This window comes from Aythya marila (genome assembly GCF_965140915.1).
Source record: "Aythya marila genome assembly, chromosome: 20".
In the NCBI taxonomy this organism is placed as follows: domain Eukaryota; kingdom Metazoa; phylum Chordata; class Aves; order Anseriformes; family Anatidae; genus Aythya; species Aythya marila.
In genome coordinates, this window is record NC_139061.1 from 8,679,199 (window position 1) to 8,703,165 (window position 23,967).

The following is a 23,967-nucleotide window of genomic DNA, read 5'->3' on the forward strand; positions in this document are numbered from 1 at the left end:
CACCTCCCGTCCCCCCAGGATGCTTTTTTTATTGTTTATTTGTGCTTATTTTTCACTTGGAGCACTGGGGGGGGGGGGGCGGCTGAGGCGTGAGGGGGCGGCGGGGCCCCGCCCGTCTCCATAGCAACCGCTCCCCCCCCCCCGCGGAGGGACACGGCGGCACCGCCCGGTGTCACCTTGCCCCCGGCACGTGACCCGCCGGGGCGGCAGGCGCGGACCGGAAGTGACGCAGCCGGCCCTCGGTCGCATGATGTGGCAAAAAAAAAAAAAAAAAAAAAAAAGCCGTGAGGGTGGTGGGGGGGGGGGGGGGAGCGCTCAAATAGTCCCTTCCGGCGGCGGATCCTTCCGCCGCTCCCATTGGCCCGGCGGAGGACGCGTGACTCTAGCCGGGCAGGTATCCTTCCGCCAGGGCCGGCGCTGTTTAAGGCCGGTGCCGCCGGGCAGGTGAGGGCCGGCCCCTTCCTGCCGCCGCGGGATCCTTCCGCCGGCGGGGGCAGCTTCCGCCCGGCCGCGGCTCGCCGCTCGCGCTGCCCCGCTGCGCTCCGCCATTGCCAGGCTCCCCCCACACCCCCACCACCACCGCCCTCAGCTGAGGAGCCGCCGCCGCAGCCGCTACCAAAACCCGGGCCGGCCTCGGAGCGCAGCCGCAGCCCCGCCGCCATGGCTCAGATCCTGCCCATCCGCTTCCAGGAGCACCTCCAGGTGGGCGAGGGGCCGCTCCCCCCCCCCCCCTTCTTCCCCGCGGGGCCTGAGGCGGGGAGGGGAAGGCCTGGTTTGGCCTGGCCCGGCCGCTCCCTCACGGGCCGGCCCCGAAGGGCACCTTCCGTGTGGGGAGGGCGGGCTCGCGGCCCGCAGGGCCCTGAGGAGGCCTCGGGGCGGGCATCCAGCCCCGGGAGGGGGGGGTGAGGGGGGTCGCGGCCCGTCCGGTGAGGCGGGAGGGGGGCACCGGGGGTACCGCTGCCAGCCCCTGTGTGTGGGCGAGGCCCCCCTCTCCCCGTCCTGCGGTGTCTGGGGCGGTTTTGTCGCCGTCGCCGCTCCTGGCGCCGCTTTCCGGAGAGGCGGAGCGCGGCGGCGGCGCTGCCGCAGGCTGGCCCCGCAGTACGGCTGGGGCTGTGCGGGCCGCGGGGCTCAGCCGGTGCCCGCCGGGTGCTGGGAGATGGCAGCCGAGCGAGCCTTCGGCTTCGTCAAGGCGGCTTTGGGCAGCTCCCGGGGACGGATCCCGAATTTGAATAACAAATCCTGGGTCTGGTTGGATTCGAGAGGTCGCCTCGGCGCACAGCCGTGGCTCTGGGTGAAGCCGGAGCACAGGGAGGGGGCTGGAAGCGGTGGCCCGGTTGTGCAATGCGGGGCCTCGCATCTGATGGGCGCAGGGAGAAGCGCTGCGGGCCGGGCTTCTCCTTCTGGCTTCCTGCACCTCTGGGGGTGCTCAGCTTGTCCTCGCTGCTGGGGAGAAATTTTAGTGGAGAACTCGTATAATAAAGGTTATGTTGATGTGTTTAGGTTGGGTCTTCTGATGTCCAGTTCCTGGCAACCCTCCCGTAGCCCCAGTGCCCTGGGATGTCAGCTCATGTGTGTGGTTTGTGGCTGGCTGGGGCAGGCACCAACGTAGTGATGGCTCGCATGAGGGGCAGTGAATTCTTTCTAACCCAATTGGAAAGAGCTTTATTTCTAGGCACCTTGATAAAAGAACACTTGCAAAATACTCCTTTTGTTGTGTGAATTGCCATAGCCATAATGCCATGTTACACTAAAAAAAAAAATGTTATTTGCTGGCAGCCACAGAGCCTAGAGCTGGGTGTTGGGAAGGTTCTGCTATTCGCAGGTGAAACTGAGCTGGGGGTAGCCCAGCTCCTAATAAAGCACTGTGAATCACATCTGCGATGCATTATTAAAGATACAAACCCTGCGTGTGCCAGGTCTCCAGTGCCATGAGCACAATTACATAAGGAAACTCATCTGCTGCGCGCCAGGAGTGCTGATAGGTTTCGGGCCGAGTCATGGGATGTGCCTGCATGGACTGAAGGAGTTAGCTGCTCCTGTCCCATCTCACAAAGAGCATTGATTTAAGCAGTTTCTCCTACAACTGCCTCTGTGAGCTGCTCTGTATAAGACTTGCTGTCCTGCCTTCTGAGCCTGCGTGCACGTGGCTCTTGCCCATCATGCTCCGGTTTGGTGCAACTACAGAGCTTCCTCTTTCTGTTTCATTGAAAAAACTGGGAGGAACTTGCCTTTTGGGGGGTGCTGAAACATCTGACTTGCTGTTGGAGTCGATTCTGAGAGCAGAAGTGTTGATTTTGCAGTGTTTTGGCTGTCCGGAATAGCTTTAGCATGTTTACATCAGTTCTCTGGAGTCCTGATGGATCGAATAATGCAGTTTCTTGAGCTGTGCCTGCCCTCCATCATCGAGGGAAACTGCCATGGGGCCTTGCGCAACGCTTGCAAGTGTGTAGCTAATGTTTAATGGCACAGCAAGGTACCCCAGTGGGGCCTTACTCATAAACTGGCAGGTGGTAGATGTGAATGGGAAGGTTTTTGGAAGGCTATGGTTAGAAGATGCTCTTAATTAGTCTAGAAGACCATCATGCTACGGGCGGTGTTAATTGGCAGCAGTTTTCCGTGGATCCCCTGCAGGTCAGAGAATGGTCAGGTAACTGTACAAAGCTTTCTCCTGATCTTCAGCCCTGAAGATCTCGGCTGGCCAAGTGAGATGTGGCTTGGGGGCTTTCTCTAGGTGTAAGTGACCTTTTGTGGTATTTTTTTAGGTGTAAAATCCAGGTGTGTAGTCGGGTTTCAGGCTGTTTGTCAGGCTCAAGTGCCATTACATAGCTTTGGAATCTCAGGAGCTGCAGATACCCAGGGCGTTATCGGTGTGTTGTCTACTGTAGATGCCTGCCCTGTCACAGAACAGCAACGACGCGTGGTGGAGAAACTTTTCCTTGAGAATTTCCAAGAAGAAACCTTGATTCCTTGCTATCACAACTTCCAGGCTCTCGCCATAAAGTTTTATAGTGGAGCTTTTTATTCGAAGTAGCCATGAGGAAGCAGGCTGTGTGGCGTGTTGAGCGACTGCAAATGTGGCTGCTCAGATCCCATGCTAGTGAGTCTGGGAGTTGATGCCTCTGAACTGGAGGGGTGAAATTAAAAACAAAATACAAACAACTGCTTGTTTAGGAGCACGGATGTTTCCTAAGAGTACAGCTTCCTGATGAGTGAGACAAGTTAGCAGGGAATGAGCTGAGCTTGCCACCTAGTTCAGCCACGCTATCCTGAAATACTGAAAAACTGAACTTGGGGCAGGCGTGCTGGTGTGGCTGAAGGCATTAATAAATACTCATCTGTAGCCCCTAAATCTCTGCTATGACAGCACTGCTTCGAAGTGTTGGTATTTCAAAAAGTCGGGGTGAAGGCAGCACTGCTGTGCCCTGCACTGTTTTGGGGGAGTTTCTCCCACCCAGCTTCATGGGTGTTATTTCCCAAAGCCCATGGGCTTGGGATGTTCTTGCAGAGGTGTAGGGCAGAGTCTGGAAGGAAGAATCCAGACAACCCAAAGAGTGTGTCAGCTAATTGGATGGGAGTAATTAGCTAAGTGCTTCATGAGCACGTCCCCTCGCAGCAGGTGCCGGTGATCGCAGCCGTGCCTGGATTTGGGCAGGTGGGGGCTCGGCTGTGGCCTGTAAGCAGCGTGGCGCCGGGACCGGATGAGTACCTCAGCCTGCTGGGGTGAGGCAGGGGATAGGAAGGATGTAGAAGGGTTCCTCAACATTACAGAGGTCTCTTATCTGCTGCAAGCATGACTTCCTAGCCGGCCGCACGCTGTGGCTCTTACCTTGCACTGATACACACCAAGTGCCTCAGAGCTTAACTCATGGTGGTTTCTGCATTACGGGACTGCAGTCAGCAGCTCTGAGGGGTCAGCCTGGGTATCAAATAAATCTGGGTATAAATCTGTGAGAAGTTAGCTGAGCATCACGGCTGGAATGAAACGAGCAGCACAAGTGCAGCCTGGTGCCTGCCTGGCCCTATCAGAGCTCAGGAAAACACGGCCTTGTGCTCGCAGTACCGTGACTGGCTGCGCAGCGAGGTGCTTTATTTAAACCAAACAAACCCCTCCGTGCTCCTCAAAGGCTGGGAACGTGTCTGTTGGCTGGCACTTCCCAGCTGCAGGCAGATAAGGAGGCTCTGGGCAGGGGCTCAGCAGCTGCTCGTGGCTCCGAGAGCAGCGCTCACATCCTGTTGTGTGAGAGCCGAGGTGAAACGCAAGCTCAGCGCTTCTGTGCCCTTCCTTGTAGGCAAGGAGAAATTATTTGACAGCTAAGCAAAGTGTCAGAAAGAAAGCAAATGTTCCAGGAAGGGGTCGGCGCAGCGGCTCCTGTCAGCAGTTCTGCCCTTCAGGTTGGTGGCAGGCGTGTGTAGCGCGGCAGCTTCCCTGGGTGAGGTGCCAGGAACATCTGTGAGGAATGTGGCAGTGCAAACCTCCACACAAACACAGCCACCAGGCTTCCATTCGCCACCTGACCTGCAGCTGGAGGAGCCCCTCGGGGCTGTGGCCTTGCAGCAGCCTGTTCTGCAGAGCGGCTCCTGGGCCGAATGTTTTCTGCTCTGCGTGCCTCAGGCCAGCAGCACCACTCAGCTCCAGCACACGTTGCTGTAAAGTAACTTGAGCTGTAAGTTGGTTGCCCAAGCACAGCCAGCAATTTCTGCTTTTGTATTTCCATGAAAGCCAAGGAAGCGATTGTCATAGCGTAAAGCAAGAGTGGTGGCTGGTTCCTTCTTCTTCCCATCTTTAAGGGAAAAAAAAAAAACCCTGCTGTAGAACCCTGTGCCCTTCTAACTCCTGAGTCTGCACTACAGCTCGTATGTGGAGTAGTAGTGAAGTCTTCATAATAAAAGCCTCCAAAGAAACACGCCTGTCATGTTTCCTAATAATAATCTCAGTCTCTGTTTGCTTAGCTTCACAAATGCTTCTGCCTCAGCCACCTGAACTTTAGCCTGGTTGGGGAAGGGAGTGACTGATACTGCCGGCAAGTCCGGCCTCTGGAGAGCTCCGTGCATGGGGCTGAGCAGGGCCAGAAGTTACCACGAGGCAGGTGGCACTGCTGGCTGCTGAAGCTCTTGTGCAAGCCACTGCTGAGGTTGTCCAGATGGGGGTAACCTGCCTGGCTCGGGGCTTGAAGCAAACTTGGTTCATGGGATCTGTTGAGGTTAAAAGATTAGATCTTAGCAGGAGGAACTTGGGTACTTAAAGACCTCGAAAAGGTCACAGCTCCATCAGAAAGCTGCTCCAGGCTTGCTTCAGAACTCCCCTGCCAACTGAATCTGTTACAAAGAACTGTCTAGCCTCAGAAAATATTATGAGGTTCATGAAGGACCACATCCCCACTGCTAACCAGGGCTGGCTACCTCAGGTGTGACACCTAGCAGGTGGCACTTTGAGCACAGTTAAGATAAATCCATCCTGCAACATCCAAGCAACTCAGACCCAGTGGTCAAGTCCAGGCCTCCCAAAGAGGCCTGCCAGCTGCCGGGACGTGCTTGGGTTTGTTCTGCTCATGTCCATTTGGGCAGAGTGCTGCGAGTTGGGCGGAGTCCTCAGCCCTCTGAGAGGGCCCTCCTCTAACGAGGAAGCTGTGCTTGCCGACTGAAATAGCGCTTGTGAAGCTTGCAGCTGAGTAGAAGGAAATGCCCTGTCCTAGGAGGTCTCTTCCAGATGAAGCTGGTAGGACTCCAAACCTCTTCCCCCAGGAATGGGACCAGTTGCAGTTGGTAGTGCTCAGCTGGTATCCAGGCACCAGGCTCAGCCTGGAGAACACCTGAGTGAAGGTGTGACGTGGAAATCTGAAACCTTGCAAGTGAATCCCTGCTGCTGGAGGACCTGTGCTCAGGTTCTGGGGCACTGGACCTCGCCCCCCTTGATCTGAGCAGCAGAGCTCTGCCCTGTCCAGGAGGCTGGGCTCAATTTCCAGTATCAAGACAGCTCTCCCCTAGGAGAGCCAGCTAAAACACGGCTCCTTCACCTGGAAGTGGCTGGGTGTGAGGGGAGCTCTCTTGGGACTGAGCTCAGTGCGTGGAGCTGCAGGGGATGTAGGTGGCCATTTTTCCAAGGCAGGATTTGACTGGGCAGTCACGGTAACTTGCTTAAATCTGTCCTGCTTCCCGTCTTACCATCTGGCAAGATAATTGTAACGAAGTGCTGCCCTTTAGGACAAGGGACTTGCGTGCAGGGTGCCTGGAGAACCGAAGGCTGAACCATATTCAAGAAATACTCTTCAGTGAACGCAGGGGGCTAAAACCGCCTTGCTTTTGAGCCTGTACTTCAAGATGCACCGAGATCTGGCTGCCCTGGCTGACAGAGCCCGTCGTTAGCAATGCCCCTTGTGAAGTTCTGCTAACCTGGCACAGGGAGGTGGTGCTTGCTCCCTGGGGCAAAGGGGAAGTGCAGTAAAACACCCTCTCTATCAGGAGCCGCTGGAACAGAGCAGCCGAGGCGTGGTCACCTCCAAGCCTTCGGAGCACAGCTGATAAGAGCTCGGTGTGGTGCTGCAGATTAGCACAGTGACGCTGAAATGGCTCAGAAGAGCTAGCAACCAGCCCCTCCGGGCAGCGGGACAGGGCCTGGAGCTCAGGGGGTCTCCTAAAAAGGCTGAGGTGTTAGGAGGAGGGCTGACTCCTCTAGTGGTAGAAAAGTGAGCCTGTGGTTCTAAGGGATGCCTGCCACAGGCTGGACATGTGTCTGTGATGTGAAGTAACCAATTTTATCCATTTCTAACAGCAGAAGTACAGCTTTGTCTCAGTACTGCCATCCTGATCCATCAGTCTGCAAGCACAGTGCAGTGGCATTGCCTGAACTGTGTTTTGCTGCAAGCTGTGCTAGAAGTGCCATGTAAAGGTAGGCATGTAAAGCTTCACAGCAGCAGGCTGGCTCAGCAGGAAAGGAGATGCTTTGTAGATGCCCGGCGTACCAAGGAAGGCTGCAGGTGAGCCACTGCTGCTTTCAGCAGGCTCTGTTTCGTAGCTGTTAGCTCTGCAAGGCCTCGCTGCCGGAGAGGGCTGGGCTAACTGCGAGACAGGTAGCTTTTTTTAACTCTGCAAGGATAAAGATAAAGCTCAGGCCCCTCACGTGTGGCGCTAAGCTTGAAATAGTGATAGCTGCCAAGTTCAAGTGGAGTGACAGAGGGCTCTGGAAGCAAAGCTGATGCAAGTGGGTACTGAGGCTGTGGCTAGCACTGCAACCAGGAGCAGGCAACTGCCATGTGCCTTAAACCATTTGAGAGGCTGGGCTCTTGAAAAAATAGACTGTAACAGACCTTGGAGATAAGGTACCAAGTGCCTGAACGCTGCGGGTCTCCAAAAAGCCTGCTGGGTGTAACTGAAGGTGGGCAAGAATCGTGGTGTCACGGCTCTTGTGGGTAACGTGCTTTTGGTTTGTGTTGTGGTGGAAGGATACAGGAGGCCTGGCTTCTCCTGCAGCTTCCCCCAAAGCTGTCGGTGGCTGTGTTGAGGTAATAATTTAATGCCAAACCTTCTTCTTTTCCAGCTCCAAAACCTGGGCATCAACCCAGCAAACATCGGGTTCAGCACTCTGACGATGGAGTCTGACAAATTCATCTGTATAAGAGAGAAGGTGGGAGAGCAGGCGCAAGTGGTGATCATCGACATGAACGACCCCAGCAACCCCATTCGGAGGCCGATTTCAGCCGACAGTGCTATCATGAACCCTGCCAGTAAAGTTATTGCATTAAAAGGTATGGAAAAGAAATGCGTGGAGTCACTGCAGAGCTTTCTGTAGTACTGGTTTGTGACTGACTTAAATCTGTCAGGCAACTTAGGTGGGAGGATCCCTTACCAATTTTCCACAGCTTAATGGGAGCTTAAGTTCAGTGATTTTTCGGTTACTCTGAAGGTAGCTGGGTAATAAGTTTCAGTTAAAGCTTGCCGCTGGTTTGCTTGTCATTTGGATGAGTTTTTTGCTGCCCAGTGAGAGTATTTATGGCTTCAGAGCACAGAGAGCTGGAAGGAAAGTTCAAGCTTTGGGCTACTTCTGGAGTCTCTAGCCTGGAATCCTCTTAGGGGAAGTGAGACCTGATCTCCTGAGTGTATAGGATCCATCAGCTGAACCTCTCTGTACAGAGTAGAAAACTAAGGCTGGGGAGGAGGGGAAATATTTGCAGAGGCTGTAGTCTTTGCCACGCTGCACAAGGCTGGTGCACTGATTGGTGCATATTTATTGTATCAGCCCCTGATAGAGAAAGTAAAACTATCCGTGGAAGACTTGTGTAGTGCACGAAGCACAAGGTCAGCTCGCTCCTTATCTCTGCCAATACACAGAACAATCATTCCTTTGGAGGCTCCAGAAGCGTCAGCCTCTTCCTCCCAGGAAGCCTCAAATATTCTATCACTATAAATTAATATATTGCCAATGGAAATATTTAAATGTGTTCAATATTACCTAAGTTTGATTTTAATACTGTCCTACTGTTTTGTCACAACTTTAATGCTCTCTTGTGTGTGCAGATGGTGAGTTATCTCGACTGACTGTACCAGTTACTGTCCTGTTCTATGAAAAGAGAAAGCAGAATCGAATGACTCAGGTTTATGGTGGACGTGGCTGAACAGTGGTGTTAAATAACTGAAAGCCTAAATTCAGAGATTTTTTCATGCCCTCTCAAACAAGTGAATCCTTAAGATTTAGAAACTTAATCCATTCAAACTCAGGGCACTTTTAGACTATCGAGTTCTTGATATTAAGCTTTTTATAAACAGGACTGGCCCTTTAGACTCGCATCTAATTTTTGGCTGTTAATATCCCTGCTCTAGCATGTAGGATAGATGCTACCTGAATCTAATATCCCTTCACTCTAAGGCTTCAGCTGCACTAGACGTGGAAATAAATGGCTAGCCTGTAGCTTGAGTAACACTACTGGACACCCTTCTCCAAGCTCTGGAGAAACTTCTGGCTCTGCATCATATTTCAGTGGGCTGAAGTAATGGTGGCTTTCACCTGAACTAGTCCTTGCTGAGTGAAGGCACTTGTCCGTATGGCTTTGGCTTTATCAAGCTGAGATACAGCTAGCAACCTTAACAGAGACCCTGACCTGGACTTAGTTTTATGTCTTTAATGTTCCTTTTATGCTACAGTAGAGTGTGCTTAAGTAGCTACCTCCTAAAACTAGCAGAGCTCGGTCAGAACCCTCCTTGCCTATTCAACAGGAAGAAATGATATCTTATATACCACTGCGCTGTAAAAACTCTGGTAGAAGTGATTGCAGGTGGCTGTTCACGATGTATGTATTCAGCATTGTGTGTAATTGAAATAACTTGTCCTCTTACCTCTTAGAGCTTGTGTTGGTCACTAGAGTCCTTTCCTTGCACAGTGTGTGTTCGTTTGGTTTGCAGCCAGTAGCTCTGTGTATCCCGATGGTGCAACTTAATGGCTGTTGGTTAGTGAGTCTCAATTAGGAAAGGCTCTGCCAGCCTGACCTTCCTGTGTTATGCCCTGTTATACTTGAAACAGATGTGGACATCATTTTTAATGACACTGGCATAGCTTTCCTTGCAACTTTCAAGACACTTAGCTTTACTTTAACCTGGCTTTGATGTATGAAGTATCATACAACTTGTGTCGCTGAAGCTTTTGTTTCCTACCAAGCTGTTTTCCACATCTGTTTGGTCGGTCAGTAATGGCAAATTCAGACCAGAAAGCATACAATTACGTGGTAGTGAAATTAGGAATGTGGTCTGGTTAGAATTAGTAGCTGATCACTGAATGACATTGCCAATATATCATAGCATTTTCTAAAAACTTCACGAGTGTTTAGCATCATACTGCAGCTCTTCTGCTTTTAACCACTGCTTGAAATAACAGGTGAAAACTGCCACCTGGCTAACAATGTCATGCTTTTCAGCTGGGAAAACACTTCAAATATTCAACATTGAGATGAAGAGCAAGATGAAGGCTCATACAATGACAGATGATGTCACCTTCTGGAAGTGGATCTCTCTGAATACTGTTGCCCTTGTAACGGATAATGCAGTCTACCACTGGAGCATGGAGGGGGAGTCCCAGCCCGTGAAAATGTTTGATCGCCATTCGAGTCTTGCTGGCTGCCAGATCATCAACTACCGTACTGATGCCAAGCAGAAGTGGCTGCTGCTGACTGGCATATCTGCACAGGTACTTTACTCTGAAGGACTATTAAAATACTGTTTGGAACACAAGTGCTTCTCTTGATCGTAAAATCTTATGTGTAACTGAAAATCTTGCAGTACTGGTATAAACACATAAAAAGTTAATCTGCTGTGATATATTTGTAAGAGAAAGCATGGCATTAAGAAGAAATAGCTTCAGCCATTTCTTCTTAATAGCTATTAAGCTTCAGCTTAATATTACAACGTATTTGCGAACACTAACTTAGAGGACTTTGCTGACCATGTGCTTGCTACTTCTGACTCTTGTTCTGTCTTTTCTAGCAAAACCGTGTTGTGGGAGCAATGCAGCTCTATTCTGTAGATAGAAAAGTGTCACAACCGATTGAGGGGCACGCAGCCAGCTTCGCGCAGTTCAAGATGGAAGGAAATGCTGAAGAGTCCACTCTCTTCTGTTTTGCAGTAAGAGGGCAAGCTGGGGGTAAGGTAAGACTTGGTTTTAAACATGCTTTAATCTTTAATAACTCATCCTGGTCATCTGCCTCCAGGAAAACAAGTGGTTTAATGCACAAATTTGCCTCTAGGAAAAAGGTGTCAGTCTGGATGCTATTCCTCTAGTGTATATGAAAACTGGGGCGTACACAGCTTCACAGCGGGGGCTGCCTGAAGTAGAGAAGTCTGTTCCAGTCATGAAGTGAGGTGATGTGTCATGACTGGCAAGCTAATTAGCTGCTTGAAGGATGTGCCTTCACAAGCAAAGCTTAAGGGAAAAGCTGTTGTAATCTCTTTGCTGATCCCCAGTACCAAGCTTAACTTCCAAATTATTGGATGAAAAAATTAAATGCTAGTGTTACCAGGCTAGTTAGCAATAAATATAAATGTCAGAAATATATGAATTGTGTCAATATGTTAAGCAAGTCAAAAGAGTGCAGAAAAAGTGATCTAAAGGAATCGTTAAAGTTCTAAGTATCTAGAGATAACTAAAGATCACATTCCATAGATGAGGAAAACAACTGAGAATGAATACAGCATGTTACACTTCATGCCTGTGCAAATGTTCGGGAAGGCTGGCTTAGCTCCTCCGCTTGCATAATTTTGGGATTAAGGGTCAGCAGCAGAAGAACTGCTGTATCTTTATTGTTAAAGTCTATTGTTCTGTGAGTCATGTGGGAACTGACGGACTAATCTTACCTATTGCACAGTTGCATATCATTGAAGTTGGTACACCACCGACCGGGAATCAGCCGTTTCCAAAGAAAGCAGTGGATGTCTTCTTTCCTCCGGAAGCACAAAATGACTTTCCTGTTGCAATGCAGGTATGATAATTGCACATAAAAACAAATCTGTAGCTTCCCTCAGTGGATATGATTGTGAAGCAGGGCACTGGCAGTTAGTTGGCCAATATAAACCTGAGGTTTGGGACTAAACTAACTGGTGTGGTTTCTGCTCCTGCTTTAGTAGAGTTAAAGTATCTTGAATCTGCTTGTATTTTGAATCTGCTTGGGGACAAGCAGATTCAAAGACAGCTTGTTCTTATATATGGAACAAATACTCATGTATATTTAACTGCTTTCCAAACTCTTAAAATTTGATTCTGCTATGAGAGTACTCAAGTATTCAGCTGGGGAAAAAAAAAAAAAAGCACTTCTAGTCCTCCTGAAATGGTACAGCTGTCCAATTCTAAAAATTACTTACTCGTTTTATCCAATACCAAATCTGATTAATCTATTCCTGTCTTGCAGATAAGTGACAAGCATGATGTGGTGTTTCTGATAACAAAGTATGGCTATATCCACTTGTATGACCTGGAAACTGGCACCTGTATCTACATGAACAGAATCAGTGGAGAGACCATATTTGTTACTGCCCAGCATGAAGCAACAGCCGGAATTATAGGAGTAAACAGAAAGGGACAAGTAAGAAAGCTTGGCTTGGAAACTACTTGCTTAGCCAATCCAGCTGGCCTTTAATGATAGGCTACAGTGTTCTTATTGATGTCTGAAAGTCTACATGAATGAACAAGGCAGAATATCAGAGTGAGGAGCATGATAGTATCAGATATCTGAACAGGAGTGCAGCTTGTCTGCATTTTTTACCTTTTTTTTTTTTTTTTTTTTTTTTTTGTAATGACAGTCAGTGGATCTAAGCACCCTCTTCCTGTTGAGGATAGAACTAGAATGTATTTCTGTTTTGGGCGGATGTTACCCTCTCACAGAGCACCTGCTAATGAAGTCTTAAATATGCTAACTTGAAATTCCACATTCAGGACATCTCAAATCTGCATGTTCTGAGCCATACATTTCAGTGTATGCTGTAGCTTTCCGTTTAGAGGTAAACTTAGCACTTGCCTCTCCTCTTATATTTGGACTAACTGAAAGTTTTCCTCAATCATTTATTCAGGTGCTGTCAGTATGTGTGGAAGAAGAGAATATTATTCCCTACATCACCAATGTGCTCCAGAATCCTGACCTGGCTTTACGAATGGCTGTCCGCAACAACCTGGCTGGAGCTGAGGAACTTTTTGCTAGAAAATTCAATGCACTGTTTGCACAAGGGAACTATTCAGAGGCAGCAAAAGTGGCAGCTAATGCTCCAAAGGTAAAGGATGAACAGTTTGAATAGTACTGAACTCTGCTGGCTTAAGCTTCATGCTTCAGGAAAGTTCTCTGAATTCATCCGAGTGGCAAGATCAGAGACCTGTCCTAATGTAGTACTTGTTAACATTCCCATGAAGATCCAGTATGCTGTGTGCTGAGAGTACTGGAATGTTCTAAATGCTGGAAGGTTCTAAAGCTTGTATGAAGTCTATAGAGGGGGGGAAGGAACTGAATGAAGCAATGGCTATGTGACTTAATGCTTCTGGTATAAATTTTAATCCCTCCAATGACAGGAAAAGTCTCTTTGAAATGACAACCTCTAACTGAGGCTGCATCTGTAAACAGAATAAAATGGAGAGATGCTAAGATTGAAGATTCACTAAGGCTGGAGATTGTTTAGCATAGTAAATTCAGATGAGAGGAACTTGCTTGCAAGAACAAGAATGACTTAATTCTGTAGGACAGTCCTATGATGTTAAACTAGTTCCAGCAGCAATACAGATTTAATAGGCTACTATTGCACATCTTCTATTAAAACATCTCAAATGCAATGCTCAGTGGTACTGCTGACTGCTTTCTGGGTTGGCAAAACATAATGTTGCTGCAGTAAGCATTTCCAACTTCAGCTTTCTGGAGGAAATCTTGCCAAGCCACAATAGCAGAACAGGAAACTAAAGTGCATCTCTATTTCTGGCAGGGAATCCTGCGTACTCCAGACACCATCCGTCGGTTCCAGAGTGTTCCAGCTCAGCCAGGACAGACTTCTCCTTTACTCCAGTACTTTGGTATTCTGCTTGACCAAGGGCAGCTGAATAAGTATGAGTCGCTGGAACTCTGCAGACCAGTTCTTCAGCAGGGACGCAAACAGCTCTTGGAGAAATGGTTAAAAGAAGACAAGGTAAATTTGGAATAGATACCTCTTAGGTACTCGAAGATAACTGCCTGGTAGTGCTTTTTTTGAGGAAAGCTCAACTGGGCAACTCCTCAATGCACTGTGTCATCAAATAATTGATTACTTTGAGCTGCGTTTAGATTTCTGTAATTAGCTGAAGAAACAGGCTGATATCAGATAACCTAGTTCTTTTTAGCCCTACAAATGCATTTCTGACTCTTGTCAGACCAACCTAAGAAACATTCCTGTAGATGAAAGCGTCAGATAACTCTATCAAGCTTGGCCTTAGATTATTGTTATTCTTTTTAAGGAAATCCTATAAGGAAGACAAATGAGATGCAAATGAAACACATTTCATCATGACACTGTTGGGGTGGGCTTACTGTATTTATCTCTTTTAAACAGCTGGAGTGTTCAGAGGAGCTGGGAGATCTCGTGAAATCTGTAGATCCTACACTAGCACTTAGTGTCTACCTGAGAGCCAATGTTCCAAACAAAGTCATTCAGTGTTTTGCTGAAACAGGACAAGTCCAGAAGATTGTTTTGTATGCTAAGAAGGTGAGAGGAAACTAAGTTGCTATGCCTGTTCTATATTTAGGAATAATTTATGTATGCTCTACAATTACTAAAAGTATTCTTGGGGGCATCTTAGAGTTTGTATTGCCTCTTTTGGTCCAAAGTTTTGTTGCTAATTATTCCTAGACTTCTTACGTGTATCCCTGCATCCCTCCCTGTGTAGCCTCCTCCAAATGAGGAAATTGTGACTGCTTTGTGTAAGCTACTGACAATAGCTTTTACTGAGCTCTGTGTTCTTGCTGAGTTACTACTTCTCACTCTCTCTTCAGGTTGGGTATACTCCAGACTGGATTTTCTTGCTGAGGAACGTAATGAGAATCAGCCCTGATCAAGGACAGCAGTTTGCACAAATGCTTGTTCAAGATGAAGAGCCTCTTGCAGACATAACACAAGTAAATAATTTTATTGCTGTTACATGTTAACTCCCGAGGTGATAAATTGCTAAGAGGAGCCATACTCCTCTTCCATACTTCATGGAAAATACTTTGAACTGTTTGTTTGGGTTTACCCTACTGGGACAATGCGGTTTCTTGCCTAGTTTTAAGAACACAATGTGACAGCTTGATATGTTCGAAGCTGCCCTTAATATTGCTTTGTCTAAATGTGCTTTCAATTGCAAGTCAGAAGCCTAATCTTTTTTGCAGATTGTGGATGTCTTTATGGAATATAACTTAATTCAGCAATGTACAGCCTTCTTGCTGGATGCACTGAAGAATAATCGTCCCTCAGAAGGTCCCCTGCAAACACGTTTACTTGAGATGAACCTCATGCATGCGCCTCAGGTATACTTTGCAATTTTAACTGAATTAGACGAACCTCTAGTTTGTGGTCCATATCAAATGCCACTGATAAATGTTTAAAATCTTGAAAGCATCTCTGCTTCAACTGTAAAGCTAGAATTCTGTTATATTTTTTAGGTGCTTCAAAGCCCTAAGGTAGTTTCTCTTCTTTTCAGATCATTTCTGAATTGCTCAATTGCATAGAACTGCTGTGAGTGTTACTGTTAATTCTTGGCTTCTTTGCTACACTTGAAATACAGTTTCTCTCAAGCTAGAAAGTCTTGTTTATGGGGAGCTGCACATTTGAATTGTGACAGTGCTGTAGGAGCTAAATGAAACTTTCTGTTATTACTTCTAGGTTGCAGATGCTATCCTGGGAAACCAAATGTTTACTCATTATGACCGGGCTCACATAGCTCAGCTGTGTGAGAAAGCTGGCTTGCTGCAGAGAGCACTCGAACACTTCACAGACTTGTACGACATCAAGCGTGCAGTAGTTCACACTCATCTTCTCAATCCTGAGGTATAAAATCAAATTTCCTGAATCTATCAAAAGCTAAGAAATTAACGATTTCTTTCCACTTTGACTTCAGAGTGTAGTGTTTTACTTGAGTCTAAAATGGCTTATGTATTTTTGCAGTGGTTAGTGAACTATTTTGGCTCCTTATCAGTAGAAGACTCACTGGAGTGTCTGCGTGCTATGTTATCTGCTAACATTCGTCAGAACCTGCAGATCTGTGTCCAGGTAGCTTCAAAATACCACGAACAACTGTCAACACAGTCGCTTATTGAGCTCTTTGAGTCCTTCAAGAGCTTTGAAGGTAAGTTCATGCTCCTGTCTTTAGCAAAAGGAACTAGTGCTCACTTTTTCATACATGTATACATGAAGGATTTGGAGGATGGTTAATGGAATGTGGTGCTATTATGGATGGATTTCTTGCATAGTGTGCTTTTTCTGAAAAACATACACACAACGTTGATTACTTCAGGCAAGTGACTTCCAAGTCGCTTAAAGCTGATGGCACATAGGACTTGATTAAGTGAGATTTAGCTGCGAGTTGTGGTAAGCAGCTTTTCACTGTGTGCTTGTTTTGGTGAAAGGTTGCGAGTGTGGCTTGGACCCAACTACTTCTGATTTTTGGAACCCTTCCTTGCTCTTGTGTAGGGGTGTAAGGAAGGCACGTGCTGGATATTATTTCAACAAAGTTGATCTATCCCAATTGATGGGAATACATTAGTATTCATCAAAGTTGCATATGATATGCTAGTCTATGTAATACATGGAGAACAACAGGTACAGCTTGGCTAGAGCATCTGGTCTTTGTAAAATAATTGCAATACTTGAATTAAAAGTTCTTTATAAGCTTCTACACTAGTCCAATTTCAGATTTTCACGTAATCAAAACTAGGTAGGCTTTCCCACAAGCTAATACTCATCCAACTTAAGTACTAGCAAAATAACATGTTGACCATTTCCTTCAAGGTTTGTTTTATTTCCTGGGCTCTATTGTAAACTTCAGCCAGGATCCAGATGTGCACTTCAAGTATATTCAAGCTGCATGCAAGACAGGGCAAATTAAAGAAGTAGAAAGAATCTGCAGGGAAAGCAACTGCTATGATCCAGAACGTGTTAAAAACTTCCTCAAGGTAATATTTGGACAGTGTGGATTGTGTTGGTGTCAGTTAATTGCATGAATGCTTTCAGAGTTCAAGGTTGATCTATCCATTCGTTTTACTTCTATACACTTTCTGAAACTTCAGCCAGGTGAACTGCAGTTTAGCTCTGCTAGGATAATGCCAGTCTGTGTAAATACACGCTGACTGTTCCTGCTGGGATTCAGAGCACCTCTCTAACATAGTTCTGAAGAAGTTCCCATTCTGTAGCCCATTATTAGTGCTGAGCTTGTTGACAAATGTAACGTTACTAGAAATATCTTGGAAACAATGTGGGAGGGGAAAACTTTATCTGGGAACATTTCCTGCCTTCACGTTTGTCAGTTATATAGCATAGTCCTAGATTTTGCTGATCACATCTGAAGATGGCAAAACACTTCAAATGAGAATTCTGTAAAATAAACTGGTGTCACTGAGGTGTAAGGTATGTAAAATGACCAAGCCACCTAAGATAAGTTACCAAGCTGTCAAATTCCTGATGAAAGCTATTGTTTTTTGTGCTGTTCCATGTCTGGAATGTGCAGGACATGTACCAGGTAAATCTCCCAGTACAGGCCTCCCTGTGTAAACTCCTTAACTACAATTTGTATCTGTAGGATTATATTCTGGGATGTGCATGTTCAAATAAGTGCTCTGAAATGCGTGTCTGGACTGGTGTCCACCATGTAGATGAGCTTCTGTATTGTAACGATTGTAACCTTATGCTCAAAGTGGAATAGTTCTAGATAACTTAATCTGGTTAACAATTTCAGTATGACTACTAGCTTAATTCTCACTGTTCTCTAAATCCAGTGCTACAAGGTATCACAGGACACCTGGTGTTTGGAGTCAGTTCTGTGTGGAAGCTTTCCATTATGGTCCACAACTTAATTTAGTTTTGGTTAAATGTCTTTTTTGAAATCCCAGAGTGCTAATCCTGCACACCAATAACCAGTGGCAACTAAAAATGCTGCCTATAGCTTAGACTCACAATAGTTGTACTGTGTTGTAACATTTTGTAGACCCTGCCACGCAAAGCAGCACAGTTAAACTTCAGAAAGCTTCTTGCTGTAGGCCCTGATGTGGGTGTATTCTTACTTGCTGCATATTGTTTTTTTTTTTTTAAAAAAAAAAAAAAAAGTCAAATAATAAGCTGTCATTAATTGATTGACCATTGAATTTGGGACTTTCCAAGTTCAGCTTGCTTTAACAATTTGATTGTATCTTTCCGCTTGACTCTGAGATCAAAACCAAATTACACAAGTTCTTCTCCTTCTAGGAAGCTAAACTCACTGACCAGCTACCGCTCATCATTGTGTGTGATCGCTTTGACTTTGTCCATGACTTGGTGCTGTACCTGTACAGAAATAATCTCCAAAAGTACATTGAGATTTACGTACAGAAGGTAAGTTACAATTTTTCACTTAGCTTTAATGGGCCAAACTGATCAACCTTTCTAGTATTGTGTGCAGCTATAAGCACAACGTTTTTATAAGTATTCAGCAAAAAGCCTCATACTTGAGACTGACATCTAAGTATCTGTTAGTGGCCTTTGGCAAGTTAGCCCTTATGTGAGTCAGAGTTCTTACTTATTCTTCAGTCAGAGTGTAACCCCCCCAGTAATGTGCCTCATGAAGGAGGAACTCTTGATAGAGGAACTAGAGGTTTCTTAGCATAATTTTAACTTCCAGCTTTGGGGCAGGGAGGGTGGGAGATTCTCCTCTACTGTTTATTGCAGGGACAAGTTGGCTTGCTTAGGAGCTCTTCCTATGGGGGCTGAGCGCTAGTGAGCCGCTTAACTGTGTTACGAACCCCTGCTGACTGGAGAATTGATTTTTTTTTTTTTAATTTTTATTTTTATTTTTTTTTTTTCAAGCCTGTACGGATCCTCAGGAGATAGGGCAGGAAGATGAGGTCACTCTGAGCAAGCAGCCTTCATGTGTATTTCTAGGGATAAGTTCTGACTCTGCTGCATGACAACACGCTGATTTCTTAAAATTATCTTGTTTAGGTGAACCCAAGCCGCCTGCCTGTTGTTATCGGGGGACTGCTTGATGTGGATTGCTCTGAAGATGTGATCAAGAACCTTATCCTTGTTGTGAGAGGCCAATTTTCAACTGATGAACTTGTTGCAGAGGTTGAGAAGAGAAACAGGTACTGAGCGTCTGCAAGTCTCTTGATACTGATACGCTCATCTATCTGTGTGCATCCTCAGTATGTAACTAACCCTGGTACTGACAGATAACCAGAAGGTGCCTTTGGGCGAGAAAGCAGTAGAAGTCTGCTGTAATTCTTGGCTGATGTGAGGACCCCCATTAAGTAGTCTTGAGATAATGAGCTGCTTTAGCATGTGATTCTTAAATGTCAAGAAGTTATCCCATTGTAATAGTGAACCAGAATTCAGGCCAGAATGGAGTACTCTGTAATTCTGGTTTATTTACTGACTCTTCTACACTAGAGTCCATAATGAAGAAAATGTGCGAGGGGATACCTATTCAACCTCTAATCCAAAACTACCTTCTTTCTAGGCTGAAATTGCTTCTGCCCTGGCTGGAAGCAAGAATTCACGAGGGTTGTGAGGAGCCTGCAACTCACAATGCGTTGGCCAAAATATACATTGATAGCAACAACAACCCGGAGAGATTCCTGCGTGAGAATCCTTACTATGATAGCCGCGTTGTTGGCAAGTACTGTGAGAAGAGGGACCCTCACCTGGCCTGTGTGGCTTATGAGCGTGGACAGTGCGATTTGGAACTCATCAATGTATGTATGCCAAGGCTGCTGACTCATGGTTTAAGTTCAACCTAATATGGGATAGGTACTTCAGGATAATTGCTGACAACAACATTTACTTCCTGAAAAATACTAAGCTAGGAAGTGCTCACTTGTAGTCAAATAAGTAGCTATTTGAATGTCCCCTGTAGATGAATGAGAAATGGGAGATTGCTCTGGAAATCCTAGAATGGGAGGCTAATGGAAGTATCAAAGCCCTGGATTTCTAGCTCCCATCTCAGGGGGTTTATTTGATGTTGAATTACAATTAGTGTGTCCACAGGTAGACTCCAGTAGTTGTGACTCCAATCTGAAAAGGCTTTGCTTTTTCACTAGGTGTGCAATGAGAACTCCCTCTTCAAAAGCCTTTCTCGTTACTTGGTTCGCCGTAAAGACCCTGAACTGTGGGCCAGTGTGCTATTGGAAAGCAACCCTTACAGAAGACCACTGATTGACCAGGTATAGCTGATAAAATATTAACAGTCTGTGATGTATTACCTTGACTGGCTTGCACCTGCCTTACCTGACGTGTCAATGGCTTGACTCTGCCTACAGGTTGTACAGACTGCGTTGTCAGAGACCCAGGATCCTGAGGAAGTGTCTGTCACTGTGAAGGCCTTCATGACTGCAGATCTTCCTAACGAGCTTATTGAACTGTTGGAGAAAATAGTTCTTGATAACTCTGTGTTCAGTGAGCACAGGTATGTAATGTCAACCTTGAGTTTAAGAAACTTGAATTTATACCTGATGTAGGTGTTGAGCTGCCCTAAGGTGGAACAGCAAATTAACTAGTAACTTCTCCAGAGGGGAGGGTGAATGTCTTGATCATTACTTGATTTATGTACTACTATTTTCTTTCTTCATTTAGGAATCTGCAGAACCTTCTAATTCTTACAGCTATTAAGGCTGATCGCACCCGTGTCATGGAATACATCAATCGCCTGGATAACTATGATGCCCCAGACATAGCCAATATAGCTATCAGTAACGAGCTCTTTGAGGAGGCGTTTGCCATCTTCAGGAAATTTGATGTCAACACGTCAGCTGTACAGGTATCTTAAAGTTTGTCTGCAGTAAATTTGCGATGTGCATCCTCACACAAGGACTTTGCTGTTAATTTGTGACTTTGGTACTTAACACCAGTTGGCACCAAAAGCTGCTTGGTGTCTTTGTCCTATGAAGTAAAACCAACATTCAGTGTGGACTCACTGAGGAATTGCAATGTGAAACGCAGCTTCGTGTATGGTAAAATTGACCTTCATAGGTAGTGACTGATCATGGCAACCCTTTCTGTAGGTATTAATAGAGCACATTGGAAACCTGGATCGGGCGTATGAATTTGCTGAACGCTGCAATGAGCCTGCTGTGTGGAGTCAGCTGGCTAAAGCACAGCTTCAGAAAGGAATGGTAAAAGAAGCAATTGACTCGTATATTAAAGCAGATGATCCTTCCTCGTACATGGAAGTTGTTCAAGCTGCCAATGCCAGTGGTATGATTACATTTTATTTAAGTCTTTGCTGTTGATGTTGCCGAGCTCTTTTGCGTGATCTGCTCCAAAAGCAGTTCTGTCAAACCTGTCTCTTGATTCAAGCAGAGTCATCTGACCCTTAAAGACTGCCCTAAAGAATGGGAAAAGTTATGTTCTATTTGCAAATCATCAGTTGTCTTATGACTACCTTCTTTACCCAGCTGGAGACTTCTGTCAGAGCAATTGCTTATAAGGTGGTCTTTACATGTAGTTAAACAGCAGAGTTGACTTATGTAAGGTCACTACGATGGGCTTAATGAATGTAGCACACAGTATAAAAGCTAGCCGTGATTGTTGGGGATCATCATATTTTGAAATATGTCAAACTAGGTTGAGCTGGTAGTATAACCTAAGCATAAAGGATCTCAGTGGTGGGGATTAAGCATTCTGAACTCCATTTTACAGGAAACTGGGAAGAACTGGTGAAATACCTTCAGATGGCACGCAAGAAGGCCCGGGAGTCATATGTGGAAACAGAACTAATCTTTGCTCTTGCTAAAACAAACCGTCTAGCAGAGCTAGAGGAGTTTATCAATGGGCCCAACAACGCACATATTCAGCAAGTGAGTGATTTTTTTTTCATTTTTTTTTTCCACTGTTAGCAGCAAGCTCTGTAGGCCTCACTGATCAGTGAGGTGTTGGGACTTCTATCCCTTTAGATATGTAGGTTTTGAACCTTGCAGGCATTTCCATTTTTGATAATGGCTTAAATGCTACACATTTTATTTAGGTCTGTCTGAAAAGCTGCAAGAATAACCTGGTTATGTTCCGCTGTAGGTTGGCGATCGCTGTTACGATGAAAAGATGTATGAAGCAGCTAAGCTGTTGTATAACAACGTGTCCAACTTTGGCCGTTTAGCCTCAACTTTAGTTCACCTAGGTGAATACCAGGCAGCTGTGGATGGAGCTCGGAAAGCAAACAGTACTCGCACGTGGAAAGAGGTAAACTTACTGCTTGAATAACTTAAGAACTACAGAACTGTAGTCTCTTCAGAAACTTTTGTAATAATCTATACTAAAATTGTCAATTCCAGGTCTGCTTTGCTTGTGTTGATGGAAAAGAGTTCCGTCTGGCCCAGATGTGTGGACTTCATATTGTAGTGCATGCAGATGAGTTGGAAGAGCTAATCAATTATTACCAGGTAACTAAGTTGACTGCTATTTTACAGTCACGGGCAGAGTTGCCAGTAGAGAATGTAGCTTAAGACTGGAAATCTGGAGTCTGGTTGGTTCCTAATGTTGAAACATCTCTTAACTGTATTTTTTTTAGGATCGCGGCTACTTTGAAGAGCTGATAACTATGTTGGAAGCAGCACTTGGGCTTGAGCGAGCACACATGGGAATGTTTACGGAGCTAGCAATTCTTTACTCCAAGTTCAAACCACAGAAGATGAGGGAGCACTTGGAACTGTTCTGGTCCAGAGTCAACATCCCCAAGGTGAAAGACCCATTAAACATGACACTTAAAACACATCTCTCAGGATTGTGTGTGCCCTAGCTTTTGCAGTAGCAGCTCATCAAGGTTATGAGAAGCACTGATAGCAATATAATTATATATATAATAATTAGAATTTCTAATGTGCCTTTTGCTTAGGTTCTGAGAGCTGCAGAACAGGCCCATCTCTGGGCTGAATTGGTGTTCTTGTATGATAAGTATGAAGAATACGATAATGCCATAATCACAATGATGAATCACCCAACAGATGCTTGGAAAGAAGGACAGTTCAAAGATATCATTACTAAGGTATAACTTTGCTAGTGAAAGGAATTAAAATTCTTGATGTGTGTACTTCCGTTCTTTTCATTCACTAGTAGTCTGTTTAAAATCCAGAGTTCTTGATGTTGCTGTTTAATTTTAAAACAAATCAACTACAGTAACTAAAAGGACCCCTAGAAATAAAGGGGGGGAGGGGGGCTTGGTTGTGCTGAATGTTTAAGTTTATGTCCATCTTTCATTTGGATTCCTTTGCAATCAGGTTTCTGCTCTGAACGTATGTCCTTGCTCATTTCTAGGTGGCTAATGTGGAGCTGTATTACAAGGCCGTTCAATTCTATTTGGAATTTAAACCTCTGTTGCTTAATGATCTGCTGATGGTGTTGTCCCCTCGGCTTGACCATACTCGTGCTGTTACTTTCTTCACCAAGGTAATTTCCCTACTATTCAGATCGAAGGAGAAGTTAAAATTGCAAAAGCATTTAGCTGTAGAAACATTTTAAAATGCTCAGCTACTTCACTGCCTCACAGGGAGGATGCTGAAATCTACAGAAAGTTGCCTTGACTTAAGTTTATCTGTCTGCTTCCTTGAAGGTTAAACAGTTACCACTGGTTAAGCCTTACTTGCGTTCTGTTCAAAATCACAACAACAAATCAGTGAACGAGTCCCTGAACAACCTTTTCATTATTGAAGAAGACTACCAGGTATGTCTTGTCTCAAAACAGCAGTATCTGGAACAGACAGGGACTTGCATGTTGTATGTGCTTTGTAAAAGATCTACTCCTGAACTTCAGACAAGTTCTGTTCAAGCTGGCTCCTGTGGCAGTATTAACTTAACACTCTAGGTCTGCTTTTCACATCTGGAAACAGGTTTCTCCCTTGTTTTCAATAGATTCTGCCTGCTTACTGTTAACTAACATTCCTTAAGCGTATGTTCTTCGCTGCTTCAAACTGAACTAGTAGTGACTAGGGAAGGATTAAGTCAAGAACTGTCAGTGGCTTTTGGGGGGCATTTTTGGTTATTCCTTATAGGAATTGACCAACTGCTTTGAGTGTGACAGATCCAGCTTTTATTTAAAGCAAATGGGGATGCGAAGGAAAGAATGCAAACATCTAACTATTCTACTATTTGCATAACATGTACAGTAGGTATTCAGTCTCTTGACCACAGCAATTGCTACTGAAAAATATGAACCAGAATACTCTCAACTCCATGTGCGTCAAATGCCAGCTTCTCCAAAAAAAAAAAAAAAAAAAAAAAAAAAGCAGCTCTCACTGCAGGTCTGACTAGTATACTTTTATTTTACTAGAA

The 23,967-nt window shown here is 45.6% G+C and overlaps 1 protein-coding gene across 2 annotated transcripts in view; it reads left to right on the top strand.

The window, feature by feature from the left end:
* The first annotated feature begins 375 nt into the window (after positions 1–375).
* Positions 376–23,967, top strand: part of CLTC (clathrin heavy chain) — a 29,855-nt gene continuing 6,263 nt past the window's right edge. Inside the window, exons 1-28 of one of the 2 annotated variants that reach the window (XM_082776407.1) lie at positions 376–702; positions 7,535–7,742; positions 9,903–10,171; positions 10,468–10,629; positions 11,346–11,459; positions 11,886–12,059; positions 12,544–12,741; positions 13,438–13,638; positions 14,038–14,190; positions 14,478–14,600; positions 14,853–14,990; positions 15,346–15,510; positions 15,628–15,808; positions 16,471–16,634; positions 17,920–18,045; positions 18,652–18,794; positions 19,169–19,403; positions 19,749–19,871; positions 19,968–20,113; positions 20,281–20,464; positions 20,709–20,901; positions 21,346–21,503; positions 21,718–21,882; positions 21,975–22,082; positions 22,211–22,378; positions 22,535–22,684; positions 22,954–23,085; positions 23,249–23,359. In XM_082776407.1, coding sequence (XP_082632533.1) covers positions 661–702; positions 7,535–7,742; positions 9,903–10,171; positions 10,468–10,629; positions 11,346–11,459; positions 11,886–12,059; positions 12,544–12,741; positions 13,438–13,638; positions 14,038–14,190; positions 14,478–14,600; positions 14,853–14,990; positions 15,346–15,510; positions 15,628–15,808; positions 16,471–16,634; positions 17,920–18,045; positions 18,652–18,794; positions 19,169–19,403; positions 19,749–19,871; positions 19,968–20,113; positions 20,281–20,464; positions 20,709–20,901; positions 21,346–21,503; positions 21,718–21,882; positions 21,975–22,082; positions 22,211–22,378; positions 22,535–22,684; positions 22,954–23,085; positions 23,249–23,359 — 4,434 coding nt within the window. In that variant the 5' untranslated portion in view covers positions 376–660. The remainder of the gene's footprint in view (positions 703–7,534; positions 7,743–9,902; positions 10,172–10,467; positions 10,630–11,345; positions 11,460–11,885; positions 12,060–12,543; positions 12,742–13,437; positions 13,639–14,037; positions 14,191–14,477; positions 14,601–14,852; positions 14,991–15,345; positions 15,511–15,627; positions 15,809–16,470; positions 16,635–17,919; positions 18,046–18,651; positions 18,795–19,168; positions 19,404–19,748; positions 19,872–19,967; positions 20,114–20,280; positions 20,465–20,708; positions 20,902–21,345; positions 21,504–21,717; positions 21,883–21,974; positions 22,083–22,210; positions 22,379–22,534; positions 22,685–22,953; positions 23,086–23,248; positions 23,360–23,967) is intronic. The other variant, XM_082776408.1, reaches the window with a different exon arrangement.